The sequence below is a fragment of the Pantherophis guttatus genome, chromosome 14 (genome assembly GCF_059756535.1).
Source record: "Pantherophis guttatus breed Tessera chromosome 14, ASM5975653v1, whole genome shotgun sequence".
NCBI classification, from domain to species: Eukaryota; Metazoa; Chordata; class Lepidosauria; order Squamata; family Colubridae; genus Pantherophis; species Pantherophis guttatus.
In genome coordinates this window covers 206,496-220,005 of record NC_142076.1, presented here as the reverse complement: position 1 = coordinate 220,005, position 13,510 = coordinate 206,496, and the positions used below count along the sequence as shown (strand labels likewise).

The 13,510-nt window shown below is 41.6% G+C and overlaps 1 protein-coding gene across 1 annotated transcript in view; it reads left to right on the top strand.

Moving 5' to 3' along the window:
• Positions 1 to 13,510, top strand: part of LOC117667375 (uncharacterized) — a 196,580-nt gene that overhangs the window by 36,969 nt on the left and 146,101 nt on the right. Inside the window, exons 20-24 of the mRNA XM_087878699.1 lie at positions 1,052 to 1,170; positions 2,266 to 2,433; positions 7,937 to 8,142; positions 9,106 to 9,200; positions 10,851 to 10,957. Coding sequence (XP_087734825.1) covers positions 1,052 to 1,170; positions 2,266 to 2,433; positions 7,937 to 8,142; positions 9,106 to 9,200; positions 10,851 to 10,957 — 695 coding nt within the window. The remainder of the gene's footprint in view (positions 1 to 1,051; positions 1,171 to 2,265; positions 2,434 to 7,936; positions 8,143 to 9,105; positions 9,201 to 10,850; positions 10,958 to 13,510) is intronic.

Below are 13,510 nucleotides of genomic sequence, written 5' to 3'. Positions count from 1 at the left end.
CACCCTTGAGCATATTAACAGCATCTGAAAGATACAACCCCAAACAGCTGGATGAGCTGAAATGGCGGAGGAGGATCCCAGAAATCAATTCAGGAGGAAGCTGGGAAAAGGGAGGCAGTCTTATAGCCCCTTTTCCCCACTTCCCACCCTTTGAAATCCTCATGTGGTTCTATTATACTAGCAAGGGGGCAATTAATGCTTATATTTACACTCTTTGATCAGAAACAGATTACAAGAGAGCAAGCATTGTAGGTGCACAACAGGGAATATACTGGCTGTTTGCTTAGCATGCTCCCAGATGCTTAGGAGACAGAAGAAAGCCTTTAGGGCAGGGGTGGAATCCAGCAGGTTCTGACAGGTTCTGGAGAACTGGTAGCAGAAATTTTGAGTAGTTTGGAGAACCAGCAAATACCACCTCTGGCTGGCCCCAGAGAAGGGTGGGAATGGAGATTTTGCAATATCCTTTGCCCAGAAGTGGTGAGGGGATGGGGATTTTGCAGTATCCTTCCCCTGCCACGCCCACCAAGCTGTACCCACCAAGCCACACCATGCCCACCAAGCCACACCCACAGAACCGATAGTAAAAAAATTTGGATTTCACCACTGCTTTAGGGTGAAACTAATTAGGGTCTTGCCAATTTCAGAAGCGGAAGGGGTTAACTGACTAATTAAGCTCACAGAGCTGAGCTAACTGAGGTTAGCCAGTTTTTGGGAAGTGCTGCCACCGCCACCTCAACTGAAAAGAAAAGCACTGTAGGAAAAGAGAGCTTGTTTAAGCAAACTTTCCTCTCTTCAAGGGGGGGAGAAGGGGTTAGGATCAGGCTGTCAGGCACAGGAGAAAGAAGTCTTAAGATTGAGCAGGAAGCAAGGCACACAGGCATTACTATTGAAAAGGAAGAAAACAATATATATATATATAGGTAATCAATTATGTCTGAAGATGCAATAATAATAATTAATTTGCACTAAAGTAGAATTTCATTAGGGAGGAGAACCACAGTCCTCAGTAAAGAAGTTGGCTCACAACTTTTATTTTTGCATGCTTTTGTAGGTCCCATCTGCTCTGAACAAACCACAACCAGAAAGTGGCTCCTCACATTCTTTAGGAGATTCTCTGCGACTGTGCCATACATTCAGTTGGTTTCCTACTACCGCCAGACCTTTGATGTAGTAAGTCTTTTATGGTTTGGAGTTGAGCCTGCCACATCTTTTGGTTTCTGGGCATATAAGAGACATCCCACAGAAGAACTCCTTGGCTTAGTGGTGTTGACCTAATGCCCCATTTCTCTAGATGTAAAAGGAAAACTATGTTCACTATTACTAGGGCAAGATTGACTGTCTCTTGGTGAAGAATTGAAGGAAAGAAAATGTGTGAGATGTGAGATTGGTTCGTTCAGAAGGGTGCTTGGATAGTAAAGACTAGAAATGGAAAAATCAGCACTTTTACTTAAAAAAGTATACTGTACAGTGTATCAGTTTATCACTTGCTGAAGATAATAGATTTCTTGATTGATTGACTGACTGGCTGAGGAAAAAAAAGCCCCAGCCTACTTTTTTCCATTATCTTCAGCAAGCTATTACCTTTCCATGCTAAGCGAGAAGGAAGAGTGACGAAGGGAATTACACAATTAAAATGAGCACAGTGTTCCTCTAATCTGACAGTTTCTGGCCAGCTGGCTGGGAATTTGGGAATCATCTGTGAACTGCTTGGAGAAGATGACTTGTTATTGGCAATATCCACTATCATAGCCAGCCTACTAGTCTGAGTAGTAGTGTGACTTATTCATTTGCTTCCATATTGATTAATATTTGAAAGAGTGGGTGATTGTATTGATATTTGCTTACAGTAGGGGTGAAATTCAGCAGGTTTTGACAGGTTCTGTAGAACCGGTAGCGGAAATTTTGAGTAGTTCAGAGAAATGGCAAATACCACCTCTGGGTGGCCCCAGAGTGGGGTGGGAATGGAGATTTTGCAATATCCTTCCCCCAGGAATGGGGAGGGAATGGGGATTTTTCAGTATCCTTCCCCTGGAGTGGGGTGGGAATGGAGATTTTGCAGTATCCTTCCCCTGCCATGCCCACCAAGCCATGCCCACCAAGCCACACCACACCCACCAAGCCACGCCCACAGAACTGGTGGTAAAAAAATTTGAATTTCACAACTGTCTTACAAGTCTCTCTTTCGTGTCTGTCTGTCTGTCTGTCTGTCTGTCTATCATCATCATCATCTCAGATATATAGATATTTATTTATTTTTCCCAACAGTACACAGTTTTGGATCTATTAACTCCGAAACAAATTGGGGATATGATAATCCATTCTGACACTTTGACCAGCATCTCTTTGGCAAAACACCTTGTGGTCTTCTTCCAAGATAGCAGCTTCAGCGATGTCCAGATGATTCTCAAAGAATTCACCCAAGCTGCTATTAAGGTATGTCTCCCTACCTCTCCACCCCTACTCCCAGTCCATTTTTATGAGGAAAACATAAAGGTGTTTGTTTCAAAATTTCAGCACTATTTGCCTTGATAATTCCATTAGTAACCTGGTTTCTTCAAACAAATTAGTTAAAATCTATAATACCGTTTTCCCCAAAATAAGACATCTCCTGATAATAAGCCCAATTGGGCTTTTTTTTTTTCAATTCTTTTTTTATTTTTTTAGCATAAAACATAAAATACATCTTTTTAGAGCAGGGGTTTGGTCCGGCTTAAAATAAGTACAATTATTCACATTCCCTCAATCAATTTTGTTCCAAATTTTAAAATCTTTAAGAAGAAAAAAAAAGAATACTACTAATAAAAAAGATTTTATCATTTATCATTCTACTATAACACCCAAAAGTCTAAACAATAAACACCGTTCTAAATCTTTATCATTTTAACAATTAATATTTCATATATATTCCTCAATCCTAAAACCCATTGCCTCAAAACTATATTTTATCTCTCTTAAATGACAACAGATATCCAATTCTTAACAAAAAATATTTTCCTCCTCTCTTAAAATCATTTGAAATAAATCAACATTTCTTTCTATATTTTATTACTTCCAAAATATTTTACCTTAATACTTCAAATTTATTCTTAAATTCTATTAGACCAGCTGTTTAACTGATTCATGGTTTAAATATCTATTTCCCAGTTATAATTTCCAATATTCCTTTATCCATTTATTTAACTGGTTCACAGTTCAATTACTATTCTCCAATAATGTCTCTTCCACTTCCTCCTAGGTTTATTTTTGAGCTGGTTCGCATCTTAATCAGCTGCTTTCCAGCAATACTTCCTCCCCTCCTTACCTTAATTATTTTGGTTGGTTCACAGTATAATTTTAACTGCATACCAACCTTCTCCTTTACTCCTCCTAAATGTAATGTAAAACTGGTTCACAACTCAGATGGTTGCCTTCCAGCAATGCTTTCCTCCACTCCTACCCCTATTTTTAACTGGCTCACAACTTTATTTCAATTGATCCCCAGGTATAGTCTCCTCCACGCCTACCTTTTTATTTTTTGCTAGTTTACAGTTTTGCTTTAACTGTTAGCTAGCGTATGCTTTCCTCCACTCCTAACTGTATTTTGGCTGGTTCACAGCTTTGCTTTAACTGCTTTCCAGCGCATATTTCCTCCGCTCCTAACTCCTATTTTTATTTTTAACTGGTTCCCAGTTTGCATTAACTGTTCTCCAGTATGATGCTTTCCTCCACTCCTACCCTATTTGTAAGACTGGGTCTCAGCTTTTCTTTCACTGATCACCAGAATCTTGCTTTATATTTTCCTCCACTCCAAGATCTCTTATTCAATTATTTAGCTTCAAATTACTTCAAAGTGTATCACCAATGGTATTTTCAATCTATTCTCCTCTGTATCTTTTGCTAATTTAAAAAAAAAAACATTTCAACAAATATTTTATTTCTTATTTTCTCCTAAATTTTCTCCCATTACTTGCTTATTTCATATTTCAATACAAACATCATTTTAAAACCATTTTAAATTCATTTTCTATGCTTATTAAATCTATGAATAATTCTTTTAACATCCAACATCTTAAAGGAAAAAAACATTTTCTTCCAGATTATTAAATCTATAAATATTACTTGTTAAAGATTTAAAATTCAAAAAGGCATTAGAACATCCAAAACTCATGCTTCTTCCTTCAAACATTTCTTAATCAAGTTATTTATATGTTTATATAAAAGTAATAATAATTATAGAAAATGGGAAATAGTGACAGTAATAATGTAATTACCTTAAAATAGTGACAATAATCATAATACAGCAATAATAATAGTAAAAAAAAGAAAAGGGAAGAGAATAGAAATATATCAAAACAAAGGAAAAAAGAAAGAAAAAAAATCAAGTAGATTAAAAAAAAGTTTAAAGAGGAAAAACAAAAACAAATAAAAAGATAGAAAAGGGAAATAGAGAGAGATGGTATAATAAGAAAAAAAAGAGAAATGTCTCTTAACTCTGTTCATTCACCCAAAAACTATTATATCTATTTAAACCAAAATATAATAATTTGTTGTCTTGTTACATAGTATGTTCCAATATTCCTTTCTCCAATCTGTCCAAATATATTTCTTCTCCATTTTAATGCCATCAAAGTTCCAACTTTTTTTTTTAAAAAGTTAGTTCTGGGCTATTCCATATATGGTATCATCATGTCCTTCTTATGCTGCCACACCCTTCTCTTATTGCCACGTCTTTTAATTCAGTTTCCATTGTTCCATTTAATCTCTTCCTTCTGATCTTCAATAAATCCTCCAATAAACAAATTTGTCTATCCAGAATCAGGCTCTCTTAATCTGAGTCTTTCTCTCCCCCACCCCACCAAATTAGTCAAGTTTAAAGAAACAAGTAGCAAAGTTTCTCCCTTTATGTAGCAAGTAGGCAGTCTGTAAATCAGTAACAAGCAATCAGTCTGAAATTCATACTTTCACTTTCACTCCGTTTGTCTTCTTCTTTTTTTCTTTATTTTTAAGAGCATAGTTATTTCCTCTTCTCCTTCCTCTCTCTCTAACATAGTCCAATCTCATTTTTCCATACAAAAAGAAAAAAAAAAACATATCCAACACTGTAATGCAGCCATTTCCAAAAAATCATTATTTCACGTTGTTCTCCAACAGGTCTTTTGCCTTTATGCCCCAATAGTTCACAGCCGCTGTTAAGGCTGGGGCAAAGACTCATCTTAATCCAGAGTCCATGGGCAGTTCCCGCCTGGGCTGATGGTCACTCACCCGGCAAACAAACTCCCGACTCTGTTCTCCGTTTCTCCTCCTCTCCTCTTGTGATTCTTGTGTCCCGGTTGCTGCGGTTTCAGGGCAGCCGCCATGGCTGCCGCTTTGCCGCCGCCAGCGCAGAGGGCAAGCCTCCGGCCCTGAGGTACCTGCCTGTTCCTCTCGGCCGACCGAGGAGTCCCTTTCCATGCCCCCTGTCCCTACAGGACAGGGGAGGTCCGAAGACCTGCTGGCGGGGGCTTGACAGATGGGGTTTTCGCCCGCTATTTCCCCATCTGGATCCCCGCGGTGCCAACCGGAAGTTCCCCAATTGGGCTTTTGAGTGCATGGCAATAAGGCCAAGCACTTATTTCGGGTTTCAAAAAAATATAAGACAGGATCTTATTTTCGGGGAAACACAGTAGAAATCTATATATTCTTAAAAATCTGCTTTATTCTCCTCTCTTCAGTGGAACAGTTTTGTGGTCTGACATTTTTTTCTTTTCTTTTTTTTCAAAAAATTGAAATGTTCATTGAGTTACATGGGAGCAGATGGAAATTTCACTTTTTTAAAAAACAGTTGCCACATTATTTATTGTGTGATCATACTAGAAAGTGCCAAAGATGAGTCAAGGAGCCTCTCTTCAAATAGCATTTTTGTGTTTTAAAACATTTTTAAACTACGAAGAGACCTTTTCACCAATTTTTACATAAAAAAAGAAACTAATCAGTCTTTACGCAAAAAGAAATTATAGCCCAATGTACCAAAAAACCCCCCCACCAACCACCAATTGTAAAAGACAAACTAGAAATAAAAATTAAAATTAGCAAGAAAATGGTAAGAGAACACCTATCTGATCTTGATGAATATAAATTAAGGAGACCTGATAGATTACATCCTAGAATTCCGAAGGAGCTGGCAGATCAGGGGTGGTATTCACTTACCTTCGATACCGCTTCGCAAATGTGAGCGCAGGGCCTTCCATGCATGGCGCAGAGAGTCAAAAACGTGGATAGATGGGATGTGATTATGTCCGGGTGGGTGGGCAGAGCCACCTGCAGCCACCGCTACTGGGTTGCCCAAATTGGATAGAAGCGACTGAATACCACCACTGTGGCAGACGTTATCTCAGAACCATTGTACCATATCTTCCAAAAATCCTGGAGCACCGGAAAAGTACCTGAAGATTGGAAAAGGACTGATATGGTTCCCATCTTCAAGAAAGGGGAAAAAAACAAACCCAGGAAACCAATCAGTCTAACATCAATACCTGGGAAGCAAATAAAGTTATAACTAATAGCCATCACAGGTCTGTTAAAAACAGATTATGCCAAACCAATCTTAATTCATTCTTTGATAAAGTCACTAAATCAGAAGACCAGCAAAATGCTGTGGACGTAGTATACTTAGATTTCAGCAAGGCATTTGACAAAGTAGATCACAATCTACTTCTTGGTAAAATAGAAAAATGTGGAATAGATAACATCACAGATGGATTTGTAGCTGGCTGACAAACTGTACTCAACAAATAGTCCTTAATGGACTAACATCTATATGGAGGGAAGTAAGCAGTGGGGTACCACAAGGCTCCGTCTTAGGTCCAGTACTCTTCAATATCTTCATACATGACTTAAATGAGGAGAACTTTCATGATGAGAAGGGGAACTCATCAAATTTGCAGTTGACACTAAACTGGCAGGAATAGCCAACACCCCTGAAGACAAGCTTAGGATCCAAAAAGATATTGACAAACTTGAACAATGGGCCCTATCCAATAAAATGAATTTCAATGTGGAGAAAAGCAAAGTTTTACATTTAGGCAGGAAAAATCAAAGGTATAAGTATGGGGATGATACTTAAGTATGGGGATACTTATGATACTAGGGGATGATCACTTGAATATGAGCCAGCAGTGTGCAGCAGCAGCCAAAAAAGCTAGTACAGGATCAAAGGCCTGGAGACTAAAACATATGAAGAATGGCTGCAGGATTTGGGTTTGGCTAGTCTAAAGAAAAGAAATATTAGCAGTGACATGATAGCAGTATTCCGGTATTTAAGGGGCTGCCAAAAGAAGAGGGAGTCAGATTATTCTCCAAAGCACCAGAGGGCAGGACAAGAAACAATGGATGGAAACTAATCAAAGAGAAGCAACCTGGAATTAAGGAGAAACTTCCTAACAGTGAGGACAATTAACCAGTGGAACAGCTTGGCCTTCGGAAATTGTGGACGCTCCATCACTGGATATTTTTAATGGTCTAGACCAGGGGTGTCAAACTCAATTTCATTGAGGCCACATCAGGGTTGTGTTTGACTTTAGGGAGCCAGGGTGGCTATCGTCAACTCGACATCATTCATGTCGGAGGAACCTGTGGTGGCCCGAGTGCTGTGCCAGAAAAAACGGGCTCCCAACCTCCATTTTCGGCTACGACGGCTTCCTGCAACCCTCTGCCAGTATAATCGGAGCCTGGGAGGGCCACATGCAGCCCTCGCGAGCTCCATTTTGACTGGCAGAGGCACTGCGGGCCAGTCCTTTGCTGTTTTCAGGGCAGCCCCATGGGCTAGATCTAAGCACCCCATGGGTCAGATCCAGCCCCCAGGCCTTGAGTTTGACACCCCTGGTCTAGAGAGTCACTTATCTAAAATGGTATAGGTCAGTGATAGCGAATCTTTTCAGCACCGAGTGACTTCTCGAACTTTCTTGTAATCCCTGTGCAGCACAAGTTTGTTGTCCTTCCAAACCTGGAGGTGACCCAGTTGCTTTTGACACATTTCCTGGAACTGGCATCTTCTCATTTGGAGATGTACACTGCAATTGATTGGAACATCACATTCCAGCAAGATCTGCGCTTCCTTGCTTATGCATTCAATACCACAACACTTACTTACATCATTCCCCGAGACTATGCATCCTTCGTGGTTATGTACGTATTTCATACATTTGCCCTTATAGCAGGCGTGTCTAGCCTTTCTGTGTTAGTAGGCACCTTTCATATTTTTTAAGTATGTTGTGCAAGTTTAAAGAGCCATGGCAGTCCCTTAAAGAAGTCCATTTACAAAATGGCCAAAATCTGGGCAAGTCTGGGCAATCACAGAACAAATTAGTGAGGTTGCTCTCTACCATTTTTCTTAGTCCTCAGACACCCATTATCACTCACTGACTTATCTTGCCTTTTTTTCTGATCAAGGGAGCTCACTTGCAAATGAAGCAGTGGACTCCTTGCATATTTTCTAAGACCAGCTGGCTATTGCAGTACCAGGTTGGTCTTAGAAAATATGCAAGGACCATTTAGATCATTAGACCAGAGATGGTATATAACAGTGCAAAAAATAGCACATATCATCATGTATAATATAGTAAAATAGTAACATAATAAACAAAGACATAGGGTTGAGAGAGAGCGACTCCCCCTGGTTACCCAGCTGGCTTCATGTCAAAGGTGGGATTAGAACTCATGATGGTGCCTCAATTGCTGCACAAAACTGCCTTTCCTATGTTTTATTTAAGGGGAAGAGGAAAGTGGAAGGCTAATGCCATTAAGGCCTAATTTCTGCCCCTCTTCCCAGTACTACTGGAGGGGATAGGACCCTTAACAGTTCTTCCATTTTCAGATTCAGTCTCTACTGAGTTTGCCTAACATCCATTTTGGGATGCACTTCTTCTTTTCCTTCCATCTCTTTGGTTGGTGGTTGCTGTCTTGGGGTTAATCCATAAATAGGTTTAAATATCTAATGGTTCTGCACCATGATGGTTCTGCCAGGACAGAAAATAAAGTTGGGAAGAGCCATGCAACCTGTGGTGATATCCTCTGGGAGCTCTTGCATAGAGAAATCTCAGTGATTGTGAACCATTGAGCCATTTTCTGTTGTTACTTATATCATTTCAGTGTGTCAAGATTTAGCGATGCACATGACCAAATGTCAGAAATCTCAAAGAGAGCTGTGGTGCTCTGGATTGTTCACTATCTCAAGGAATTTAAAGGTAATCGGACATCAGACTCATTCTGTCTTTGGCAGATTTAAGATGTCTCCATTGGACTTATTTCCATCACTCATTCCCTAATGACAGCCACTTGTGAGATGGTCACTGAGATGTGTCATCTGTGCTTCATGTCCCATGAACACATGAGAGAGCAAAGAGATGGCTAGATAAATTTCCTGTGCTGTCCAGGAAAAAGGGAATTACTTCTGATTTGCAATGCATAACCATTCTGCTGCCCCAGAGAGCTGTTTCTATGAGCTTAAGTCAAACCATTTTTAGTGAGGGATTACAGTGGTGATGAGTGTCAGAGTTTGTTGCAAAAAACAAATCCAGGAGCACACACAGATAAACTGATGCAGCAGGATTCATTAACTTCTTTATATACACAATAATACATGAAGTGTATTAGTGCACAGTCACTCATGCCCTCGTCACCTCTCGCCTTGACTACTGCAACGCTCTCTACATGGGGCTCCCCTTGAGGAGCACCCGGAGGCTCCAGCTGGTCCAGAACGCAGCAGCGCGGGTAGTGACGGGAGCAGCATGGCGCTCCCATGTAACACCGCTCCTGCGCGAGCTGCACTGGCTCCCAGTTGTCTTCCGGGTGCGCTTCAAGGTGTTGGTTATCACCTTTAAAGCGCTCCATGGCATAGGGCCTAGCTATCTGCGAGACCGCCTGCTGCTACCGACGACCTCCCAGCGACCCGTGCGCTCCCACAGAGAGGGCCTCCTCGGGGTGCCATCAGCCAAACAATGCAGGCTGGTGACCCCTAGGGGGAGGGCCTTCTCTGTGGGGGCACCTACCCTCTGGAATCAGCTCCCCCCAGAGATAAGGAGAATCCAAGACCTCAGTGCCTTCCGTCGCGCCCTTAAAACCCATTTATTTAAACAAGCCGGGCTGGCTTAAGATGAAATTTTTAACTGTTTTTAAATGTTTTAAACGTTTTTAATTGGTAAATGAGTTTTAATTGGGCCAAATTTATATATCTTTTAATTGTTTTTAATATTTGTTCTGCATGTTTTTTTAATCTGGCTGTACACCGCCCTGAGTCCTTAGGGAGAAGGGCGGTATAGAAATCCAATATAAAATAAAATAAAATAAAAAAGTAAATTTACAATACCAACAGCAGATTCACAATTTCATTTCAGATCAGATCAGCAGACAAGTTCACACACATTGGTTTCAGTTTCTCTTCTCTGCACAGAATCAGATGCTGCAGACTAAGACACACCCTGGCTCCAGTCTGTCTCAGCTCCCAGTTGCCTATTCATTGGCTGACCTTGTTACCATGTCTTCCCAGTCATGAATATTCTAACAATGAGTGCATTGTTCTGAAGCGTAAAGGGCCAATTTGGGGATAGATCATTCTGAAGAAGATCTATTTATGTGGCTGCTAAGAGTCAACACTAACTTGATTGCACATGATTTCTGAGAGAGACTTCTCAGCTCTCCCCCCCCTTAAACAATTTCCATTTGGAGGGGATGACAATGATTGGCAGTTGTAAATAGATAGGAATGGACATGCTTTGCATTGGTTAAAGGGGAGGGTCAAGGTCTCCTCAGTGTGGAGGATGGCAAGGTAAGGTATACCGGTAGTGTTTGCATTTGATAAACTCTGTATTCCATGAGTTCTTTTGTTCTTTATTCAGCATATCTCATGGAGCCCAGTGATGAATGGATCCATCAGGCATGGGGCTTGTTCTTCCATGATGCCACCTTGGAAGAAGTGAAATCCACTCATGAGAAGTTTGAACCTGTGAGTATGATTTAGTATAACAGAGTTGGAAGGGACCTTGGAGGTCTTCTAGTCAACCCCCTGCCCGGGCAGGAAACCCTACACCACTTCAGACAAAGGGTTATCCAACATCTTAAAAATTTCCAGTGTTGGAGCATTCACAATTTCTGCAGGCAAGTTGTTCCACTTATTAATTGTTAATTTGTTGCTTAGCAGCTAATTCCGACCATAGCGATTGTGGGGGCAGAAGGTATGTGTGTATTTTCAAAGTGATTTTTGCCAAATTTTTGCAGATGTTTTTGCAATTGCCTTAAGAAATTTTGTCTTGTCTTGTCTTGGTCTTGGTCTTGGTCTTGGTCTTGGTCTTGGTCTTGGTCTTGGTCTTGGTCTTGGTCTTGGTCTTGGTCTGTCTTGTCTTGTCTTGTCTTGTCTTGTCTTGTCTTGTCTTGTCTTGTCTTGTCTTGTCTTGTCTTGTCTTGTCTTGTCTTGTCTTGTCAAACTTAGTCCAGCTTAGTAAACACCTTTCCTTTGGATAAGTATCCCAGCATGTCTTTCATGAGAGGGAGGAGGTACATGTTTTCTATGTAAATTCCATTGATTTTGCGGAAATACATGCACAGCCTCAATGACCCATCTATTTCTCTTTAAATAGCATAGGGGCTGCCATTTGGAACTTCGCTGGCTGGATGAAGCCCCTGGCTTGATATTTGTCGACAAAGTCTCTTGGTTCCCACATTTCCTTGGGGGTCAGTGTATACATCTTAGGCTTAGGGAGCTTCACCCCCACCAAAATCTCAATTGCACAGTCCATAGGACAATGGGAGGTCAGACCATTGGATTCCTTCTCGCTGAACACTTCAGTAAGGTCTCTGTATTCCTTGGGGATAGTGGGGCACTGCAATCCCCAAAATGGGGCACTGCTATCCCCAAAATGGGGCACATCTTGGTAGCCATTCTCAGGCCTTCCATCCTCCCTGATTGTGGCTGGGGTTTGCTATGCTTCTTCCCCGTAGGTTTTGGGTTCCCTGGGCACTCTATCCTTTCCCCGGTATATTGTTGGACTCCACTTCTTCAACCATGCCAACCTCAATATCATGACTTCCACCATTTTGGGGGCCACCATGAATCGGATAGTCTCTTTATGACTCCCCATTCTCATACTCACTAGCTCAGTCAGATAGGAATTAGCAGTCGTCCTATAATTGAACCACTGACCTGCTCGAACTTCATGGGCTGGTGTAGTTTCATCACTCTTAATCCTAAACTCCTCACTGATTGCAGGCTGACCAAGCATTGGGTGCATTCCGAGTCTATTAGGGCCGTTATGACTCCTCTCACCCACAAGTGGGGCACTACAATCTCCACCCGGGCAGTAAAAGGAGCGACAGCTCCATTTACCATTGTGTCATCCTCCCTTTTGCTATCACTTCCGTAAAAGGTCAGCTCAGCCTCACCGGCAGTCAGAATTCCTTCCCTCTCACTGGTTGGGGAAAAGGCCTTCCCCACCCCCCACCCCCAGAGGCCCTCCGGAGACCAGAAACAGCCCTTTTTGTCGACTTTGGAAATTTGGCAAAAAGGGCTGTTTCCGGTCTCCAGAGAGCCTCCAGGGGGTGGGGAAGGTTGTTTTCACCCTCCCCAGGCTCCTAGAAATACTCTGGAGCCTGGGGAACAGCAAAAAAATGGGACTTCCGATCCCACTGGAAGTTGGCATATGGGCCATTTCCGGCCTCCAGAGGGCCTCCAGGTGGGGTGTGGAAGGGCATTTTTGCCCTCCCCAACATCCTAGAAAGGCTCTGGAGCCTGGGGAGAGAGAAAAATGGGCCTACTGGGCCCACATTGCCATCACGTGCCAGGAACGGTGGGGGAGGGAAGAGTGCATGCATGTGTGGGGGCGGGGCGCATAGAATTATGATTGTGGGCACATGTGCGTGTGACCCCCTCCCCCCCGGCACGCAATGGCAAAAAAGGTTAACTTGGATTACTCAAAAATAGTCATCTCAGCAACTCTCTAGTAACATGGGAGCCCCAAACCTCATAATGTAACCAGGTCTTGAGGGCCTTTTGGAAATTCAAAAGGGATGGGGTTAATCTAAATTCTAAGGAAGAATGTTCTATAAGAAGTCACATCTGGGAATTACCAAATGTAGGTCCCTAAACAATAAAACCCACAACATGACTTCTCTGCCAGATCTAATGGTATTAAAATAAACTAAAAGAAAAGAAATAAAATGATAAATAGGCATGCTCCAGGTCCCTTTAATTAAAATCTTTCAGAATCTAGGAAGTGTGCTGTCATGGCACCTGCCCTCTGGAGGTGTATCCTCCCAGAAGTCTGTATAGCTCTCACCAGGTGATGTTCAAAAAGTTGCTAAAACCTTCCTGTTCCTTCAGTCCTTGGGTTAGGTAGTTGTTCAGACCTATAAATGTTATTGAGTTCGGGTTCATTCATTCTGATTGCACTCTGCCCTGTAGTCTTATGGAATTGGGTGGCCTCTGCACAAATAAATTTCAAAATAAATTATTGAAGCACACACAGTCCTCAAGATCACTACAATAAATTTTGTTCAGAGACAA